The following is an 18,986-nucleotide window of genomic DNA, read 5'->3' on the forward strand; positions in this document are numbered from 1 at the left end:
CGGCCTTCCCTGGCCTCCCCTGGTGCTGAACTGCCTCTGCCGGCCGTGGCCGGGCCAGTGAGCAGATACGATCGGGGGGTCCACTGGTATACCCTGGAGTGGCAAGAGCTCGGCCTAAGGGCCCAAGACAAAACAGGGGTGAAAGAGAGGAGGGAATGTTTCTTACCAAGACAGGAAGATGAAGAATGGGGAGGGGGCAAGCCCAGGGATCCAGCTCCCTCTCTGAAGATAACAGGAATATTGTGGAGGAGGAGGAGGAGGACGAGGAGGATCACCCCCAGCTCTTTAGCACACCTTCTTGGGATTTCTACCTGAGCGCTTCAGAGAATCAAGTCAGCCAGAAGCTCCATCAAGTCAGAGGCCTTCTCTCTATTTATTATCTGCCAGCCAGACTGCCGACTTTAAGTGGCAGAAATTTCATCAAATTAGGCAAGATGCAAACATCATTTTATTGTGGGGTTTTTTAGTTGTTATTTTTTCCTTTCAATTGAAACACAAGAAGACACAGACACAAGGTAACTGAGGACACCTAATTTCCCAGTAATTGTCTGTTTTGTCTTGTTGGAAGTGATTTTCTATATTTGTCAACTACAACACGGCTCCTTGTAATCTAAATATGATTTAATTACTTCTTTTGAGGTGTAATCTTAGCTACTCTTCAGGATGCAGCGTTTACTTTATAAAGAGCACTTTGGGGGGCTCTGTTCTTCACGTACAGCCCTAGGTTCTCCTTTGGGGTGCAGCTGATGCACTGAGGGTTTTTAGGGCCCAGCCTAGATGGGGAAGGGGCAGAGGGTATGGGCCGGGGGTGGGAGGGACAAGGGTGAATTCTCATCTGCTTGGCCGGGCCCTTGATGTGGCTCAGACACTCTGGGAGGCCTTGGCCAGAATGGGACAGCCGGCAGAAGGTCCTGGGCTTTCCTCCATGGCACCCCCTTTACTCCATGGGAGCTGCTCCCCACAACTCTCCCAGCTCCTTCCTGAGGCTACACCTGGAGTTGGTTCTTGAGAACTTTTATTTAGGGATTGGTGGAGGGTGGGGCAGAGGGGATGTAGGACAATTTAAGGAAGGCAAAGGGAGCTGTTCTTTTGGAAGTCCCCCATTCCAGCCCCGCCTCTGCCTCCAACTAGGTTCTAAATTAGCCACTGGGCCTCTTTCTGAGAGGGTCGGACTAGGTGGACATCCAGGTCTGGAACAGTACAGGGCTTGCAGAGACCCTAGAGGGTCTCTCCTTCTACCCCTTCATTTGATAGAGAAACTGAGGCTAGTGAGGAGGAAAAACTAGCTCCAGGTACCATGCTAGGGATTGTGGGAAAATCAGTCCTGAGCACACAGTGGAATTGGGTGGGCCACGTTGGGACCAAGTTTGTGTAACAAAAATAATTTTAACAATACATGTTTGTGGTTGATGAAAATGGGGATGAAACATGCCCCAGAATAAGGCAAGAAGGGTCCCCATTTTCCCCCTTATTCTGCCCTGTCCTCCCCTAGCCTAAAACCATTTGAAAGATGGATACTGGCAGTATCCAGCCAGACAAAAAACGGAGGTGAAGAACAGGCCTGGAACGGGACCGAAGCTTTCTGACTCTCAGGCCAGTGTTCTTTCTACCATAACCAAACCTCCTACAAATAATTCTGGGGAATCTTTGGGAAATATCCATGGATGGCACTCCAGAAATCAGAGGCCGAAAAAGAGATGGGACGGCCTCTGTCATGTGGAAAATGAGCCCCATACAGGGCTGGTAGAAGGCAGAGATAGACTAGGAGGGGCTGGATAAAGGGCTCCCATTCTATAAGTATAGACCCCTCTGAGGTCCCTGGGCCTCCATGGCTCTTCCAACACTACACCGGGAGTCCTGTCCTCCTTTGCTCCTCATCCTGGCTGCTGTCCCCGGCTCTCCAGCCCCTGGCCCTACCTACGCTCAGGTTGCCATGTCAACCTGAAGGACAACCGGAAGCAGCTCAAGCTTTCCACTGGCTTCATGGCATTCGACGGTCCCCCAGAGAGCTGAGGGGAAGCTGCCTTCCACAAGGCCATGGGAGGAAGCCCACCCAAGGGCAACACCTAGAACTGGCCCTTGAGTCCCGACCAATGAAAACGTGAAGCTGTCACTTAGCTAGACACTAAAATAAGCCTTTTACTGTAAGCAACTATATTTATCTATTCCTTGGGAGAACTATTTTGGTCTGTACAGTGAAGAATTTAATCCTGGGCACACAGACTGCTTGTGGGATGGCTCAGCTAACAGAACAGCTCTTCAGGAGGCAAGGTTTGGAGGTTATGCATTAAGATATGGGTGGCAAGATTTGGGGAGCCAGCTCGCGTTTGGGTTTTATTTTATATATATATTATATATACACACATATAAATACTTCATATATAGAGAATTTTTTTGGTCAAATCTTTGTTGAGAGAGAGAAAGAGCCGAAGCATGGAGCCAAGTTCTGTGTCACAGTCAGAGGGCCGCCCACCCCCTGAGAAGCCCCCACAAGCTCTGCAGGTGCAGCAGGAGGCGAGGGGAGGCCAGGCTCGGTGCCCACCGCCCCCATGGTACAGGAGGAGGGGAGACGGAAGCTTCCCTGCCAGTCCTCTCCCTTTGGGGTTTTTTCAGCTCTCAGGGTAACTGTCAAGAGACCAGATTTCCCAGTTTTCCAAAGTGAACAGCTAGGATGGCTCTCTGGGAACCATTTTCAAGTGGTTTCCAAACATGAGTTAACGTAGCCAGGAGCTGTTTTATTTATGAAAGGGATGAATTCTTGAAAAGCTGCACGTCGCGAGATTCTGAAAATGAAATCCTTTCTTGTCGGCTCAGAGTTGCTCTCTAGGACACTGAGCTGCAGAGGAGGCGATGGCCTGCGCCAGTAGAGAGCGCTTCCTCATCGAGGAGTTCCCTTTAATCGCTGAAACCAAAGGTCTGGTCCCTGCCCCTGCTCTTTAATTCTACAAAATGGGGGTTTGGCTGAAGTGGAAGAGACCTGGAGGCCTCCAACCCAGACCTTTCCTTTTACAGAGAGAGGTGATCAGTGCTGGTCGGGTGGGCCTGGCTCGCGAGCGGCTCATCTCGGGGCTTCTAAAGCTTCTGGCCTTCAGAGACCGGGCAGTAAAGTGGGCAGTATGGAAGCTGCTCCGGGGACTCAAGACAGAGCCTCATCATTTTGAGATCAGATCTTGGTTTAGAGATCTCCCAATAGGAACTCTCTGCTAGAGTTAACTAGAACACCAAGATGTTCCCAGAGTCAATAAATTAATTGTGAGCATTTATTAAACACCTACTATTGTGTAAGTGGGGGAGGGAGGCAGTGGAGAGTCAAGAAGACTCATCTTCCTGAGTTCAAATCCAGCCTCAGGCACTTCCCAGCAAGGTCACAATTCACCCTGCCTACTTCAGTTTCCTAATATGTCAAAAAAGCCAGAGAAGAGAATGGCCAGCCCCTCCAGCCAGACAAAAAACCAATGGGGTCCCCAAGAGTCGGACACAACTCAAGAATGGCTGAACTAAAAGAAGCGTACAAGGCCAGCTACCAGGCTCAGATAGAAAGGAAACAGCTGGCAAGTGCTGCCTAACCTCACATCATCTTGACCCATCATGCCTTGGGATGGGCCTGGTGTTCTGAGAATGAACAAATGGTGATAGAATCAGACAGGTGGGGACTTCAAGAGGAGTCTCCAAAGAACCATGGGGGACCAAAGAGGGACTTGGAGAGTGCCTGGGTGAGCCTCGGGGTAACCGGGGCTCACCAACACCCCCCACCCCCACCAAGCGAGCCAATAGCAGGGACCCACACCGATCAGCGAGGTGAGATCCCAGAGACCAAGCACAATAAAGTAACTCTCAGTTTGACCAAATGAATTTCCCCACCTTAAGTTTACTTTGAAGGTGGCCTCTCAACCTGAAAAGCATCAAGTCTAGCCTCCACCAGGAAAAGCAATAGGAAGGAAGCTCCTTGAGAGAAGGGATTGTTCCTTTGTCTCTGTCACTTCGGCTCCTGCCCAGGGCCTGGCACAGGGTGGGGACTGGCCGCTTGGCACACCCCTAAACCGAGACTCTGCATCCGGGATTCCCGGCTCACTATCCCTGCCCTAATGAGGAGAAAACACTCGAGGTCTGTATGAATCACAAGTCAGGTGACCCCCAATGAGATTTCTTGCTCCCACTAACTCTTTCAATCCCTGGGTTCAAAATTTTTGTTTATTACAGTTATTTAAATGACAAAAGCATAATGTGCTGGAAGATGTGTCTGACATTCAAGAAAAAAGGAGGGGGATGGTTTTGAACTTAATTATGTTTCTCTCTACCCTTCAAAAGGTGCAGGGGGATACTCCCAGCTTAGATCCCCACAACTACTCTAGGAACTTGGGGACTATATAAGAGCAAAATCAGCTCTTCAAAATTGTGAGTCTAATAATTCCATTTTGCAAGAACTGGTCCACCCATGGTCCAGTTCTGGAGAAGTGCTTCCTCTGTCGTGCTTGATAAAGTATTTAAAGAAAACAAAAAGAAATCCAGGATACCCTATAGAATTCCCAGTTTGATTCGGGCAAGACTAACTTTGTGTGGCATCTTGGAGATATAATCCAACAGCACGATACACAATCCTTGGGTGTTTATTAACGTTTCACTCAAATGGCCTTTTTTTTTTTGGGGGGGGGGATCCTAATAATCAAAGTCTTTGTCATAGCCTATAATCCAAGGAGGAGCCTCTTCACACGGGGCACCTCCAGCCAAATCTTGGCCACAATAATACAGTATGGCCCCCAGCCTCCAGGATGTCTTCCAAGGCATAGACTAAGGTGCTCTGGACACAAGACGTCCTTGACTTCAGAAGGTCACCAAACACACTCCTCCCACAGTCAAAATGGCAGGGAAATGGCACAGGAGACCACACACGCTGGAGATAGATTACAGCAGCTGTCTTCTCAAAGGGCCAACTGAAAGTCTACTGATTGAGAACAAGTGCATGGGGCACAGCTGATTCACCAGCCTGGGGAGGCTGCCGGTGGGGAGTACCCTGGCATGGGCGGCTCCTGATTGGAGCACCAATAAAAGAAGCTATTTGAGGATTAATCCAAGGGGAATGGGACATCATTTCATGGGCACAGTTTGCGATAATGCATTTGCATATGCTCCCTAAGATGGTACAGTAACGGCTTGTTAGCCACAGTAATGAAATGCTCCGATATTAAAAAGTTACAGAGCTGAGGATTTTGGGCGATCATTCTCTATCATTTCCCAGTAACATAATGACTAACAGTGCAACTAGGATCATTTTTGTCCCCCACCCCCTTCTAAAAATCGTGAATGGCCTCCTGCTTCCTTTTTTCCCTGGGGAGGATAAAGATTAATCGCCCCCTGGTCCTGCGAATAGGAGATGGGCGAGGACAAGGAGAAAATGAGGAGAAAAATGTTCACCTCATGTTCTGAGTAGCTCTGAACAGATCTCCTGGTTTTCTTTCTTAAAAACGGATGGAGTAATTATTGCAGGCTAGGCTCTGATGTTAAAGGCTGCCCTTAATTGTCCCCTCCCCCTCCTTCCATCTTTCTCTAAATGCTTGCTTCTGTTCCCTTGGGCATTCCTACCGCTAAGCAGCATGAGGTTAGGAATGATGGATGAGACCCAGAGCAGAAGACAAACAAAAGGGGGGCTCCGACGATCCCCCAGAAACACCTGGGGCTGGATCTTCCAATGAGGTTTTTCCACATTAGCTCCCAAGACTACCCTAGATGCAAACCGAACCCTCCTGCCCCTTTGGGGTATCCAAAAAGCCCCTCTAAACTTTAGGGACTTCTAATGCAATGGATGAAAAACTAACAATATGCTCTTTTGACAAAATAGAGAACTGAAAGAAAAACCACAATAATAAAACCCAAAACATTTTTGTTGGGGATTATGAGGAACTGTATCATGTGTCAGGGTGGGGGAAGAGAATAAGCATTATGTGCCAGGCGCTGTACTAGGGCCCTGTACAAATCCTACCTCATTTGATCCTTGCAAACAGCCTGAAAGAAGGTGCCACTATTATCTAACCCCATATGACAAAAGAGGAAACTGAGGCAGGCAGAGAGGAAGTGACTTGTCCACAGTCCCATAGCCAACAGTCGTCAACCCGGGATGCCTCAGAAACATCTGTATTTCCTTCCTAGTCCTGTAATGCTGGGCAAGTCCCCTGGACCTTCATCAATCAAACTATCAAAAGGAGGGGGGCACAAATGGAGGAGGGCATCTCCCTGAGCCTTTGACAGTGCAGACAGGAGCATATCTTAGAAAAGCCAAGGTGATTGCCTGTTGGGACCGAGGCCTCCCTGTAGAAGTGGCACCTTATCACCATGGCAACAAAGCACGGCCAATCGAATTGGGTAAAATGACATCTCTGTCATGTGGGCATTAAGCCACCTCCGAGGAGCCTGGCATTCAGTGACAAATCCATGTCTGTGCAAGGGCCCTGGAGGTCCTTTATGAGGCCTGGGGTCTGATAACTGCCCTGATGGGACACCACAGGGTGGGCACAGCTGCCTGCGAGCATGAGGCCGTGCTGTGGTGAATGGGAGTCGTCTGCCCACGGGGGCCAAACAGGGCTGGCTAGACGCGTTACAGCTTGGCTGCGAAGGGATGGTGACCCTTGGAGCCGAGGCTCTTGCGCTGGGCCAAGGAGGGCATTTAGTGCCCTGGCTTCCACCATGCTGCCCGATACTGTCGAGGTTGGGGCTTAGCACGTCCGAAGCACAGCGGGGGGGTGAAATGGAGAAGCAGGAAAGCTCCGGTCCAGCCTCCAGCGCTCCTCCACACCTCAGTTCCTCATCTGCAAAGCAGGGGCTCCTTTCTAACTCTAGCTCACCCCCCCCCCCAAAAGAGCTACCAGAATTGGGGTTAGGTGGACAAGGCCCAAGAGCCTGCCGTGCCTCTGGCTTGGATGACCCCTTCTCTAACAGAAAAACCCGAACTCACTAGAAAATGATAGTGTGGGTGACAAGGGTGCGGAATCCCCCCCACTCTCTTCTCTCATCAGCACCTCCCTGAAGGGTTTCAATGACTCTCCTTTACACAAATGTTATTATTTACGTTCCTCTTTGGAGCCGCCTTATTTTCAGGTGAGAAATGTGACTGCCACGCTGGCTCGGCGCTGCCGTGGCGGCAATTACACGCCATGATCAGAAGGCAAACAGACTCCTAGGGGATCTGGCCCGCACGCCCCCTCGGAGCGTACTCTGCCGGGGAGAGACCAGCGGGTCACTGGCTCAGCCCGGAAGGTGGCCTGGGGATGGCCTGGCTTTCAGCCTCTGCACGGGCCCAGCCTGGAAGCGGGGAGCCGAGGGGAGCAAAAGGCAGAGTCTGGAGCCAGAGAGTGGCGTCCACCTGTCTTCCTGAGCACTCAGCGGCAGAGTGGGGGTGCTCAGCACCCCGCATTTATTCTGCACTGAGGATGGCTCCTGCTGGCTCCTCCACTGATTGTGGAGGGAACCGTCCATCCCAGAAACAGATCCGACAGGGGCAGAGCTGGAGCCCCTTCAAGGGAGATTCAGAACCAGCCCCCCCAGAACTAGCTAAGTATGGCAGCCCTTCCCCTTCTGGACCCCGGCCTGGACTACACGAGTGTCTGAAATACACATACACACGCACACACACAACACACATGCAACATACAACACACATACACATGCATGCAACATACACATGCGGCAACACAATACAACAACACAACACAACACAACACACACAAACATGCAACACACATATACAATGCAACACACACATACACACAACAATGCAAAGCACATACATGAACCACATACAATATGCACATACAATGCAACACATATACACACAACACAACATAACACATACCACACATACACAAACAAGCAACACATACAACACACATATACAATGCAACACACAATACACAATACCCACATGCAGCACATACAATATACACATGAAGCATGGAGACATGTAAAAACATGAGCACAGCAACACACTAACGTGCACACACAAGGACCTATGAACACAAACCACACACGAGGCACACAATGCACATATATATGCAAAACAAACACAACACAGGCACACATGCAAACACACAACACACACATAATAAACACAAATACAATCCGCACATACATGGGCACACACACAAACATGAATGCACATACACAAACACATATGCACACACACACACAAACTCCTCAAAAACCCTAGAGGCCAGTGGGGGCCTCCTGGCAGGAGCCCCAGCTGCTCCCCTTCTCCCAAACCTTCCAGCGAGCCGTCGGAGCCAGACTCCTCATTTTGCTCTGGCTGGGACCTCAATGAATCAGTAAATGGGGAAGCTCAGTGAGCAACACGTTTAGAAAAATAACAAAATCAGGGAAGAATTCAGGATGCTCAGCATTCCCAAACTTGGGGGAAAAATCTGCAGCATAAATATGGAGGCGGAGAAAGCAAAATGAAGGAAATCCCAGCTGAGGGTGTGTGGGAACCCCAGGACAGGCCCAAGGCGGGGGGTGGTTCACGAGGAGGACCAAGCTCGATGACTATCCCATGAGACGGCGCACTAGTCACAAGCTCTCCCACAGCAAGACTTCTTCATAGCGGGGTTGCCACCTAGTTTTTTTTTTTTTTAAATACTGTTAACTGCATTTCAACATCATTGCCATTATTTTCTTTGTAATCCTGAATTTTTCCTTCCATACATTTAAAGATGGTATTCTGATTGGCAAAAGGGTTCAGACACATACAATGGCTAAATGGCCTTGGACCAGAGGGTCTGCTCCGTGTGTGTATGGCTACTTTTGTGCCCTTTGGTCTTTCCCACAGTAAAAAGAAGAAAGGGAAGAAGAAAAATGGAAAGAAAAGGGAGAAAGAACAAATGAGAAAGGGAAGAAAGGAATGAAGAGAAAGAAAGAAAAGGAAAAAGAAACATGGGAAGAAAAGAAAGGAGGGATGAGGGGACAAGAAAAAGGGAGAAAGAAGCAATGAGAAAGGGAAAAAGAAAAAGAGAAAGAAAAAGCAAAGGAGAGACAGAAGGAAGGAGGAAGGAAGGAAAGAAAGGAGGGAGAATGGGAAGCCAGAAAAAGGGAGAAGGGAAAAGGAAGAAAAGAGAAAAAAAAAGACAAAGACGATGATTAAGAAAAAGGAAAGGGAGGAAGGGAAGGGGGAAGGAAAAAAATTAGGAAAAAAGGAAGGGATGTAAGAAAAAGATAGAAAGAACAAAAAAAGAAAGAAAAGGACAAAGAAAAAGAGAAGGAAAAAGGAAAAGAAGAGAGGAAAGGGGAAAGAAAAAAAGGAAAAGAGAAAGGGAAGCAAGAAAAAGGGAGAAAGAACAAAAGAGAATGAAAAGGAAAGAGGAAAAGAAATAAAAAGAAAAGGAAGAGAAGGAGGGAGGAGAAAAGGAAAAGAGGAGAGGACTGTGAGGAACCTGGTTTGCCAGTAACTTTGAGCAGAGCAAAGATCCATTTCCCATCAAAGCCAAGGAAAAGCAGCTAATGAGTTACCTGAGCTCACGCAGCCCTGCTGGAGGGAGTCCTGTAATGACGTCACAGAGTGGAGGACTAAAGCAGAGAGGGACAAAAGGGGGAAGAAGAGTTAGAGGAGAATTCTGTCCCCGGAGCCCCCCCGCCCACCAGGTATCCCCGGGGGCTCCACACCCATCCACATGAACTGTCAGCTTTCCCCACGGGCCCCCACATGCCACGGTCCATCGCCCGAGATGACCTAATGGTGCACCTGCCTTCCCCATTTTTTTTAATTCTCCCCTCGGTCCCTTGGTTTTTTGCACTCTGCTGATGCACAAACAGCAATGTCCTAGTTGCTAATTCATTTGCTGCTTGCAGAGTGTGAGGCTTCCTTTCAGGACCCCCGAGTGCCCCCTCCCCTGGGCCAGAGCCCCGGGCGCCCCCTCCCCTGGGCACCTCAGGGCGGCGCGCTAATCACCTTGTCCTTGGGGCTGTCCTTGCACGGGCAGGACGCACTGGCCCAGCTCGCCGTTGAGCCACAGCTGCATCCGAATAAATGGTTCCCGGCCCTTCTGGGTCAGTTTACTCCACGGCTTCGGCCTTGACAGCATGTCACTGACACTGCCCTGTGAGAGGCCCAAAACCTTAAGTGACAACCAGAAAACACGGACGTCAGCACGGGGTTAGAGATGCTCCTCGTTGCTTAGGGGGGGAGGCATCCCTGGGGGTCCTGCTCTTCCACCGGTAGAGCGCAACGCACCTCAGTTTCCCCATCTGTCCTCTGGGGTCCCTTCCAGCATTCAATGCCCAGGATTCTTGGGACCTCAAAATGGGGCCTTCATTTTGGCCCATGGGCATTTCTGGAGCTCCAGACTCCCCGTTAAGGAGGGCAGGGGCTCTCCTGGTTGCCGCCATCATTACATCCCAACGTGAGGGGACGCCCAGCAGGCCAGCTCCCACGGCCACGGAGAGCCCCTCAGCAAGGGGTTCTGGACCCCAGCCACCCTCACCTCCCAGGGGCAGGAAAGGCCTCGAGGTGGGGCAGGGGATGTGCCGTGGTCAGGGACTGGATTAGGACGTGGCCACTGGGACTGAATCTTCCTGATTCAGCATGGGGACCATCTGCTCCGAACCAGACATTTCCTGCTGAGGAAAGGCCCCTTCCCGGTGCAGGAGGCCCAAGCTCGGCCCGGGTCACACAGCCAAGGGCGTCAGAAGCGGGCCCTGAGCTCCCCTTCCCCCGCGCCCCCTCTCCAATAACTGATCAATCCCAGGGGCCTGCATTGGCCGACTGCGCCGCCTGAATGCCAGGGTCACCCGTGGGCCTGGGGCGAGCTAGGGAGCCAGAGGGAAACCGCTTCCAAGCGACCATCTCCCCGTGGGGACGAATCCCACAACGATGATTCAGTCCTCAGGATGTGTAAAATGTGCTTCTTCCCCATATGGTCATCCATATGCATAGGTATAAACACCCCCACACGCAGACCCAAATACTCTCCCAACATATCCCAGGCTCGCTCCCAGCCCGGGGAGGAAATAAATCTGAGGGACAGGGCCTGGAAGGCTCGGAGGAGGGCAGGACAAGGGGGCTTGATCCCCATAAACCCCCCAAAAGGCAAAGGCCGTCCCACCCAGTAAATCTTCGGAGACATCAATATTCAGAATAAATAGGAAGGGGGTCCAGGGGCAGGGCTCGGACCCCGGCTCTGCCACTTTTGTGACCGGAGTCCTTTTCCCTCCCCAGGTGCATGAGATGGTCTCAGGGCTTCCTGCAAGGCCTAGAAATAGGATCTAGTGGGGCAGCTGGGCACTGGATCTGCGGGCAGGAAGGCCTGCTGGCTGCCACCCTGGGCAGCGCCTGCCTCAGTTTCCCCCTCTGTCAGGCAGTTGGTCTGTCCCCCCGGGTTGGGGGGCGCTGGGTCCAGGTGATTCCCCACAAGCTCGCCTTTGTGGTACTAGCCCCCGTTTCCTTCCACTTAAAGCTATTCCCAATGTACTCCCTCCAAGAGGGAGAGGAGTCCTTCTGGCTTTGCCCACCATAATCGGCTTTTCCTTTTTGTCTAGAATCCTGAGAGGGAGGCTCGGGCCGGCAGCTCCTTCCTCCCCCCTCCTTTCTGGGGAACGCTCTTTCATCTTATTCCTTTTATTTGTATTCCTACCTTCTGACTTTGCATGGCCTGCATTTCTATGCTTGCTCTCTGGACTTCCCACAATTCCTGCTAATTGCTTTTTGTCCCTTCCTTTAGACCCTTTAACTCAAGACAAAGAAATCCACCGAAACGGGTCGGCATCAATTTCGGCGCCCCTCACGGGACCCCCGGCTCTGCAGAGAAACAATGAGCGGCCTCCGCGCACTTCTCTGGGCCAAGGAGTTTGGTCCCTGACTTTCTGTCGGCTCCCCCGATGAGGGCAGGTTAAAGGGTCAACTTTGTACCGGGGCCCCTTTGCAATTCTCCGTCGGGGAAGGCCCTGAACCTGTCGCCCCAAAGGGGACCATACACTGCCTCAGCACAGTTCTAGCACTGCACGTTGGATGGAAGCTCTGACTGGGCACTTCCTGCTCTGACCAGCTGCTTCCTGCTCTGATTAGGCATTTCCTGCCCTGACCGGGCACTTCCTGCTCTGACCAGGCCGCTTCCTGCTCTGACTGGACACTTCCTCTCAGCCAGGGGTTCTTCTTGCTCTGCCTGGGCACTTCCTGCTCTGACCGGGTTCTTCCTGCTCTGACCGGATTCTTCCTACTCTGACCAGGTTCTTCCTGCTCTGATTGGGCTGCTTCCTGCTCTGCCTGGGCACTTCCTGCTCTGACCAGGCTGTTTCCCACCACCCTTTCTCTGACCGGGCACTTCCTGCTCTGCCTGGGATGCTGCCTGCTCTGACTGGGCACTTCCTGCTCTGACCAGCTGTTTCCTCTCTGCTAGGCATTCCTGTCTGCTGGGCACTTTCTCTGACCAGCTGCTTCCTGCTCTGATTAGGCATTTCCTGCCCTGACCGGGCACTTCCTGCTCTCACCTGGCACTTCCTGCTGACTGGGCACTTCCTGCTCTGATTGGGCCACTTCCTGCTCTGACCAGGCTGCTTCCTGCTCTGATTGGGCTGCTTCCTGCTCTGCCTGGGCACTTCTTGCTCTGACCTGGCCGCTTCCTGCTCTGACTGGGTACTTCCTGCTCTGCCTGGCCCTTCCTGCTCTGACTGGGCCCTCCCTGCTCTCCTGGGCGCTTCCTGTAAATTGGGCCCTTCCTGCCTGACGGGGCTTCCTGTTCTGACGGGCACTTCCTCTGCCGGGCACTTCCCTTGACCTGGCCTTCCTGCTCTGACTAGCACCCGCCTGCCTGGGCACTTCTCTCTGACCGGTACTTCCGCCTGATTGGGCACTTCCTGCTCTGACCCGGGCGCCCTTCTCCTGGGCCTTCTTCTGACCGGGCCTTCCCCACCGGGGCCCTCTCTGACCCGGGCACTTCCTGCCTGCGGGCACTTCTTGCTCGGCGGGCCTTCCTGCCTGACTGAGCACTTCCTGCTCTCCTGGGCCTTCTTGCTCTGACGGGCCTTCCTGCTCGACTGGCACTTCCTCCTCTGCCTGGGAGCCTGCGGGACCCCTGACGGGCCTTCCTGCTCCCTGGGCACTTCCTCCTGACCAGGCACTTCCTCTCTGACGTCCCGCCGCTGACCTTCCTGTCTGCCTGGGCACTTCTTGCTCTGACGGGCCTTCCTGTCTATGGCCTTCCCTCTGCCTGGGCACTTCTTGCTCTGACCGGGCACTTCCTGCTCTGACCGGGCGCTTCCTGCTCTGCCTGGGCACTTCCTGCTCTGCCTGGGCACTTCTTGCTCTGACCGGGCCGCTTCCTGCTCTGATTGGGCACTTCCTGCTCTGATGGCTTTCTTTCCCTCCGGACCACCTCCTCTCCACCCCACCTTTTCCTCCCCCCTTCCCCCCGGGGCCCGGGCAGACCGTTACCTTTTCCCCAAAGATCCTCTGGCAGATGCCGTTCTTGGCCAGCTTCTCTTTGACCTGGCGTGTCAGCTCGATTGTGTCCACCTCCTGGTACATGTAGATCTCGTACTGCTCGGGCGTCAGCGGCGGGACGGAGGGCTTGGAGGGCTTGGACAGGGGCACGATGGGGGAGGAGGGCAGGGGGCTGTTCTGGGGCGTCTCGCTGCGGCTGGCCCCCGTCAGGCTCAGCTCCGAGCTCTGGGAGTAGGGCGACTCGGCGCTCGGCCACTCCTTCCAGTACTCGGAAGAGGGTCCCTGCAGCTGGCCGCGCTCGGGCCGGGGCTGCCCGCTGCCGCCGGGCTTCTCCTTGGCGCCGCCGGCGTCCTCGGCTTTGACCTCGTCGGGAGGGGCCGCGTTCCTCCTCTCCTGCGGGACGGCGTTCCACCAGTGGTCCTTCCAGACGCCGCCGCCGCGGCCCAGCTCGTTCTTGACGTGCCGCAGCACGCCCTGCGCGGACTCGGCCATGCTGTGGAGCTCCAAGCCTGGGCCCTCCTGGGACTCCTTCTTGAGACCTGAGAGGTTCTGCAGAGCGGATATGCTGGACTCCGCGGCCGAAGAGTGCTTCTTCAGGGAGATGGCCAGGGGGGAGTAGCTGGACACAGAGGACATGGGCGAGGAGGTGATGATCTTGGGGGACAAGATGGAGATGTCGGCTTGAGACAGGGGCGCTGGCTTTAAGGCGGGCTCGAGGGCTGCTTGCTGGGCCTCCATCTCCCGGCGGGCCTGCTGCAGGATGGACCGGATGGCGTCGTCCGAGTTGGCGCCGCTCGAAGTCGAGGAGGGCTGGGCTGGCTCTGCTGCGGGGACAAAGAGCAGGAGACAGTGACCACCATGACCCCCTGCGGGCTGCCCTCCGGCCCTCCCCGCCCAGCCCCAAGTTCAGGTCCAGCCTCTGGCACTCCCTTCCTACATGACCCGACCTGGGGGCTTCTGGGCCTGGCCCTGCCCCCGGATATGACCTGGTCTCACTTAGACCATGGAAGCTCTGGGTCAGGCTGGGACAGGGCTGGGGCTCATTTGTACAGTGAAGGTAGAGTTGTCCGGTAGGATACTTCACAGGCCCCCCGCTGTAGGGGCAGTAACCCCAAGCTGGTGCGCAGTGGTTCTCTGGCCCAGGAACAACGTGGCTGATGGCTCGTGACCAGGCTCACCAACTCACAGGGGTGCCGGCTTGGGGCAGATTCTGCCGGTCTGCCCCAAGCTAGAAGGCTCAGCGCCAGGGTCTGGCCGGGGCTGGGACAACATGACTGGGCAAGTGATGTGAAGATGAGCATTGGAAACCCTGAGGGCGGCACAAGAGCTTTAAGGATAAGAGCGAGACCTCCACGGGCAAATGGGAGGGAACCCTGGAGCAAAGGCCATCACATGGCAGAGGGGGAAACTGAGGCGCAGACCATTCTGTGACTTGCACTTAGACACAAGGTAATGGGGATCTGGGGGGGAGACTGGAATCCTGGTCTTCCTGAATCCAAGCCCAGAGTCCTATTCACCGGGAACAGGAAAAGCCTAGCCTGGATCGAACGGACAAAGTGCAGACTTTCTCTCCAGTGCCGATGACCTTGGCCATCAAACGCTATCAGAACTCAAGATAAGAAAAGCTAAAGGAAATCTTTCTCTTCCTTCTGTTTTACCTGAAGAGGGCTTCAAACCCAGGGTCGGGGAGCTGGTTCTTAGAAACATGGGAAGAGCTGTATTTCATATAGCGGCTCTCCTTTGCAACCCTGCCTATGTTTCACCAGGATGCCCAAAGGCTCCGTGAGATAAGAAAGGGGGAAGGGGTCCTCGAAAAGAACGAGGCTCTGCCGCCTTTTGGAGTTAGAAATCTAATCACCGGCTTCTCAAAATAAAATCATTGCAAGCAGATATTAAATAGGCATTTCCCGCCCTTCGGTCGGCAGCACCGTTTTGCCACGAGCCTGGTTTTCATCTCCAAGCAACCTCGGCCAGACGACAAGCACGAGCTGGGATCGGGACAAGTGGGAACGCATGGCGGTCACTCGGTTGGTGCCGACTGCAAATTGCAGGAGGGGAATGAATGAAGCCACAGGATGGGGAGCGGTCAGACATGTGGAAAATGCCTCCATGCACCTGAGGCAACCAGGGCAGTCTAAGTCACAGGAAAGTTTCAAGTGTTTTAAAGATGAGCTCATGAAAACATGTTAAGTGAATGAACTTTTCAGTGTGCAAATGATTATTCTATAAAGTCTGCTACTTTTTGTTTTTGCTGAGTGAGGCAAGTGGGGTTAAGTGACTTGCCCAGGATCACATAGCCAGGAAGTGCTTAGTGTCTGAGGCTGGATTTGAACTCTGGTCCTTCTGACTTTGGTGCTGGTGCTCTATCCACTGAACCATCTAATTGCCCCATTGCCATTTCCTTCTATAGCTCATTTGACAGATGAGAAAATTGAGACAAAAATGATTGAGTGACTTGCCCAGGTTCATAAAACGAATAAGTGTCTGAGGCCAGATTTGAACTCCGGTCCTCCTGACTTCGGGGCTGGGGCTCTATCCAGTGCACCACCTAGTTGCTCCCCATAAAGTCTGCTACTTAACAAAAAAGCTGCAGACTGGAACTGGACTTTGGGTCGAAAGCCACAGAATAGTTGGAACAAAAATCGACCACAAGCCTGGGCACAACGGATCCCTGGTGCACCAGAGCCTCCCGCATCTGAAGCCCCAGAGACAACGGTCATTACGGCAGCAGCAACGGCTGCGCCCAGCAAGACCGTGAGGACTGCCTGAATGGGGTGTGGAAGCACCAAAGGAAGCCCCCCTGTCTGCCCGTACCTGTTTTCTGCACTTGAAGCTCTCTTTTGGCTTGCTCCAGAATTGACTTGATGGCTTCATCAGAGCCAGTCTCAGTGGTTCGGATCCGAGTTGTGATGTTACCTGTGGGGTGAAACAAAACGGATGATGTGAAGGCCCCATTTTAAAAGCAAAGTCACCAGTGAGCAGGAGGGTCATCCTGACAAAGAGCCCCTGGAAATGAAGCTTGTACCCAGAAGGCCTTTGTAGTGACCAGACATTTACCTGCTCTTCTTGCTATTAGAGTTCATACCATGTATTGTGGCACCTCGCAGGACATTATTCCTGTGCTATCTATCCTAAAACAAGTATTATTTTGACAAGGAGAGAGGAATTTTTACTGATTCATACTGGACAAGTCCCCATGGAAGGAGTTTGCTAGATTTTGTAGGAGGGTAAAAGAAATCTGTCAATTCACATTTTTTTTTTTTAAAAGCAAAAGGTGAGATATTCTCATGAAAGCCATTTAAAAACAACTACCCCAACTGATTTGGTTTGCAATCAAATTCAGACACTGTACATTTATTCAAGGCTGGAATCTAAAATAGAAAACATTTTTAGCAGAGAGCAGAGTTAATTCTGGTTAGTTTTAATGTTCAGGTTGTATAAGGTAAAGAGTCAAGAGATTCAGTTTAAAATTTTCACCACACTGTCAACACACTTCCCTAGCAATGGGAGGATTTCTATCTTCCACTCTTTCTATATATAGCATTAAAAAAAAAAAAAAGGAAGAAAGAACTCTACCAGTTCCTGGAGAGGAGAACGCAAGGTTCACCAGATTATAGCGATGTGACAAAAAGCGGCTGTGAACACGCAGCTCAGAGACTGAAATCAGTCTGGGTCTCTGGGGGTCCTACAGAGGCAGAAAGAGTTTTTCGGGGCATTGGGAGAGCTTCCGTGCTATGTCTAGGGTCACTGGGCCAGGATGTGTCGGAGTCAAAACTGAACGCAGCTCTCCCTAGCACCCCACATTGCCCCTTTTGGACCCTAATGAAGCCATCTAAATACATGTTCTGCTGCTGGTGCCAAGAAAGCCTCTGTAAAAAGTAGCTCCAAAGAGTATGGTGACCAAGATTGAGGAAGAACACCCAAATATCTGGGATTTGTGCTAATTCAGGCCATTCATGAACATGCCTTTGTATGTCCTGTACCCAGTATGAGGTCTGGCATACAGCAAATGCTTAATAAATGTCTGTTGATTTTGTGTGTGTGTATAGGAACTATTTCATTTTTGTCCCTATAACCTACCACAAGTGTCAAGTACACAGCAAGTGCTTAATAAATACTATCTGATTTACTGGTTATAAGCTCCTATCGAATGTAAGCTCCATTGAGAGGAGAAGCCGTTTCATATTTTGCTTTTGTCTCTTTAGCACCTAGCGCAGGTACTGGGTAGAGGTGCTTAATAAATGTGTTGATTTTGGGGGTGTATGTATAGGAACTATTTCATTTTTGTCCCTAACACCTACCACAAGTGTCAGGTACTTAGCAGGTGCTTAATAAATGCTATCTGGTTCATTGATTATAGACTCCTCTTGAATGGAAGAGAAGCTGTTTCATTTTTGCTTTTGTCTTCTTTGCACCTAGTACAGGTACTGGGTAGAGGTGCTTAATAAATGTTTCCTGGCAGACTGTCCCCCTCTAACAGTGGAAGCTCCTCCAGTTGGGGGCCGTTTCAGTTTTGTAACCTCAGGACTTAGCATAGAGCTAAGATGTTTAATTCATGTTTGGATAAAAGGACCCAGTCAGCGATGGCAGGTCTCGCCCACAGGTGGTGATGTCTCATTTCACCTGTCCAGGGGAAAATTGGAGCCCTGCGTGTGCTTTGGTGGGGGCTGGGAAGGGAGACTCCCTGTAATACGGGGGCTTCCGCTTCTCTCTTTTCAGACGGCCACATCCGTAGGCTGGAGATAGAGTGGGGGGAGCGGTGCGGTCTAACCCATGTGTTGTTTTATACTTACTAGCTCTGTTTTTCCATCAGATTCCAGGCCAGAATCAAACTGCACAGTTTTAACAAAAAGACCCCGCTAACTAATGCGCGCACGCCGCTGCCGAGCTGAGGGACCGCAAAGACAAACACCTGCCGGTGACATACCTTCAGACCCATTTCTTCGTTTCGGCACTTCCTGAAATAGTCTGTTCAGGTTCTGGCCTGGATTTTCTGTCGAAAAACAAGTGTGGTAAGAACAAAACAATCAGGGGACGGTGGTGGTGACGATATGGGCTGTGACATGAAGGCAGAGAAAGCTGCCCCCGGATGGAACGATTCAAAGGCTCAGGGGCTTTGAAAGGGGCCGGCACTGGCAAAGAGGCCCTGATCAGACTAACAGAGAGAAACGGCCACAGTTTTCAAAGAGAGATCTGCTAAAGTAAAAGCCTAGAGATATGAAATAAAATGAAGAGGTTTTGACAAAGAAAGAGAATCTTCTCAAAGAAAATCCTGTCCGTCTCCCCCTCCCCAGACAAACTGCCACATTTAGCATTTGGAGAGGTTTAATTTAAATGAACGTTGCCATTTAAAAAATAAAATGAAACACTTTCTATATGCTTGCTGCAAATTGAGGCTGTGGGCAAATCCTCCTGATTTCCTTTTGTTAAAATCTGGATTTTGGGATCTGTTTCAAATGTCTGACATTTGAAGGCACCTCTTGGGTTACCGTTTTCTTTCTGACTATTCTTTTTATCGAAGAAAAGCAAATCACTTCCTTTCTTTGGGCCTCAGTTTCCCTCATTTGTAAGA

The 18,986-nt window shown here is 51.7% G+C and overlaps 1 protein-coding gene across 1 annotated transcript in view; it reads right to left on the reverse strand.

Annotated features, from left to right (window-relative positions):
* The window catches only part of CUX1 (cut like homeobox 1), a 244,211-nt gene that overhangs the window by 18,593 nt on the left and 206,632 nt on the right, over positions 1-18,986 (reverse strand). The window contains exons 15-19 of the mRNA XM_031968006.1: positions 18,342-18,407; positions 16,229-16,330; positions 13,406-14,238; positions 9,929-10,076; positions 9,490-9,546 (exon numbers count right to left, since the gene is read on the reverse strand). Of these exons, the coding sequence (XP_031823866.1) occupies positions 9,490-9,546; positions 9,929-10,076; positions 13,406-14,238; positions 16,229-16,330; positions 18,342-18,407 (1,206 nt within the window). The remainder of the gene's footprint in view (positions 1-9,489; positions 9,547-9,928; positions 10,077-13,405; positions 14,239-16,228; positions 16,331-18,341; positions 18,408-18,986) is intronic.

The sequence above is a fragment of the Sarcophilus harrisii genome, chromosome 4 (assembly GCF_902635505.1).
Source record: "Sarcophilus harrisii chromosome 4, mSarHar1.11, whole genome shotgun sequence".
Taxonomy (NCBI): Eukaryota; Metazoa; Chordata; class Mammalia; order Dasyuromorphia; family Dasyuridae; genus Sarcophilus; species Sarcophilus harrisii.